Below are 2,578 nucleotides of genomic sequence, written 5' to 3'. Positions count from 1 at the left end.
TCCTGTGTTTGCTGCATCGCAAAATCGGTTCATTTTTTAAATACATCTCACAGTATTCTTCAGTAATTAAAATGCCTGTTTCTGTAAAAATGTTCTTGCGCCTGTAAAAATGTTTTTCTCTTATTATACCCAATTAACTTTAAGTGTATTAAGAGCGATAATTTTTAAATAACGATAGTTTGTTTTAACTAACTCTTTCCATAATGAATAAAGCGCTCCTGGATGATATCGATGATCTGGACTATGAACCAGATGGCGTTGAAAAACCACTGGAGGAAGTGCCGACTCCTGATCAAAATGGACGAGACTTGATTTTGGAATCGTATCATAAGTAATTTATTATTTATAGAAAAGTTTTGTGAAATAGCCAGTGGATTGTTTTTTTTTTTAGCTCTGAAACGCAGAATTTTAACTTTCAGCCATTAGTTTTTCCAAAATCAGCCTCAAGTATTCAAAGTTTTCGGTAAGTTCCAAACAAATATAGATTCTATCTTTGAAATACCTAAAATCGAGTTTTGCTGCCTGGACAGACTGAATGATATTTATTAATAGTCCAGGCAAAACGATATTCTTGTAATTTAAAAGTTATAAAATAATAACCGTGCATCCGAATCCATAGACGATCGGGTGATATTACATCCATACTTCTTACCATTAGGACAGAAATTATATTTATATTTCACTGTTATATTGCCTTCATGTACTTACATATTACGTATTTGCAGAGATTTTGATTATAAGCATCTAGACGTCGATATAGATCAAAATTCGTTTCGAACTCATTATAATTCATATGTGTCCAATTCAGAAAGGTCATACCATTTGGACTCTAGCGATGATGAGGAAAGTACTGTTCCATTTAGTAATTCCTCGTTTCAAGTATCTGGTAAGTCTACTATCAATGTTATACAATGGCTTCATTTCAAAACAAGCCACCCTAAATTGAAGAAATGCACAGTTTTGAAAAAGACATCAATTTAGATATTTTACAGAGTGTCTCTGAAATAAGACCCTTACCAGAAAATAAAACGATCGCTAGCGGTGCTTTTAAGCGGTGCAGCGCGTTCAGTGGTTTTTCTTTGGTTTTACTGAAGAGGAACTATAACAGACGCCGGTTGCGTTGTTTTAATGATAGGAATGAATGAAGTGGCAACATATTTTCAAAGCTACTGGGTCAGCCATAAATTATGACCGAATGACTTTTGCTCCTTTATATATGCAACGGCTGACAAAACCATTTAAATTAGTTTTTGGAAGAAAACGATCTTAATTTAAGAACATTTGTGCCAGCAACAACATGAAGTAGGCTTGGGTAATACTGTGTCTTAAGACACTTGTGCCGCTGTGTGTCTATCTGCCGCGACGCGATGCTTTGAACAACACTTCGGCCCACTCACACGGCAATCTACAGGGTACAATATGCAGGGCCCAATCTGTTAGAGTTGAGCAAGAAATGACTACCTTTGATGTTTTCACAGTGATTAATAAATCGTTAAGGGCAAGTAGAAATAAACAAAGGTTTAAAATGTGATGGTTCCAAACTTGATATTAAAGAGCGACTTAAATTTTCAATGCTAACGCTACTATTGCGAATTGCGTGTGGTGATCATATGTTGCACATGTGGCCCGGCGAAAGAACGAACTCAAATAAAATTCTTTTGTTCGCTAATGAAAGATTGATATTTTTAAGAACCTATTTCAGAATGCACCATTCGTAAGCCCAATTCTGATTGTGTATTTTTTAAATAATTTTCTGGAGATACGCTTAGTGTTTCTGTTTTGTTCATTTTTCGAATTTAAATTGTTTCATATGTATTGTGCAAAGCGACAAAAAATTACTTTTTTGTAGACTTTATTTTCTGCATTAGATGATAATTTTACAAAATGCAATTTATGCAAAGCGAAATTATCGAAATTTTAAAATTTAAATATTGTAAAACAACTGTGTCGAATTTGAAACGGCACATGGAATGCACCATCCCACAATATCAAAAATTCTGAAAATTTTTGCGAAGAGTAGCGAAGTAATATTTTCGAACCTATTTTCACTCAAATAACGTTTTTTCAGATCAAAACTTAAAATCAAATATAGCTTGTGTAAAACAATTTTTGTTCCTATTTTATTTATTTTATTTTGTTTCCTAAATGTTTTTAGAACTTTGAAAAAATTTGAAACTGGAACTTTGAAAAAGTGAAAAAATTGGGATTGCGTTTGCAGCGCTAATAGCCGCTATAAATGAAAAGATAATAAAATTCTGGTTAAAATAATGGTTTTTGAAAAGAAGGGGATTTTGTAATTCCAATTTAATCAAGGAATTAGAACTCATGGACTTGACTAACCTGCCTAAAATAATCGATTATATCATCGAGACGACCAACCAGCCGATATCGGAAATATTATTCTTATTATATTATATTATACAGGGTGGCTCATTAGTGCGTCAAAGTGCGATATCTCAGTAAATATGAAGTTTACAAGAAAATTCGTCCAACGAAAGTTCTTCACGTTTAAAAGGTCCACATTTTAAAATTACTTTCCAATATACAGGGTGCATCATAAACGTGTGGTAGTTACCAA

At 33.2% G+C, this 2,578-nt stretch overlaps 1 protein-coding gene across 1 annotated transcript; it reads left to right on the top strand.

Annotated features, from left to right (window-relative positions):
• Positions 1-9: 9 nt before the first annotated feature.
• Positions 10-1,746, top strand: LOC125503174. Its single transcript, XM_048663175.1, has 3 exons — positions 10-331; positions 392-463; positions 726-1,746. Exons 1-3 carry the CDS (start codon positions 204-206, stop codon positions 979-981), a joined length of 456 nt encoding a protein of 151 aa, XP_048519132.1. The 5' UTR covers positions 10-203; the 3' UTR covers positions 982-1,746.
• The last annotated feature ends 832 nt before the right edge of the window (positions 1,747-2,578 follow it).

This window comes from Dendroctonus ponderosae, unplaced genomic scaffold, assembly GCF_020466585.1.
Source record: "Dendroctonus ponderosae isolate FM_Combo_2020 unplaced genomic scaffold, Dpon_F_20191213v2 Dpon_F_20191213_1278, whole genome shotgun sequence".
In the NCBI taxonomy this organism is placed as follows: Eukaryota; Metazoa; Arthropoda; class Insecta; order Coleoptera; family Curculionidae; genus Dendroctonus; species Dendroctonus ponderosae.
Note: the sequence above shows the minus strand (reverse complement) of the source record. Positions and strands in the feature narration are given on the sequence as shown.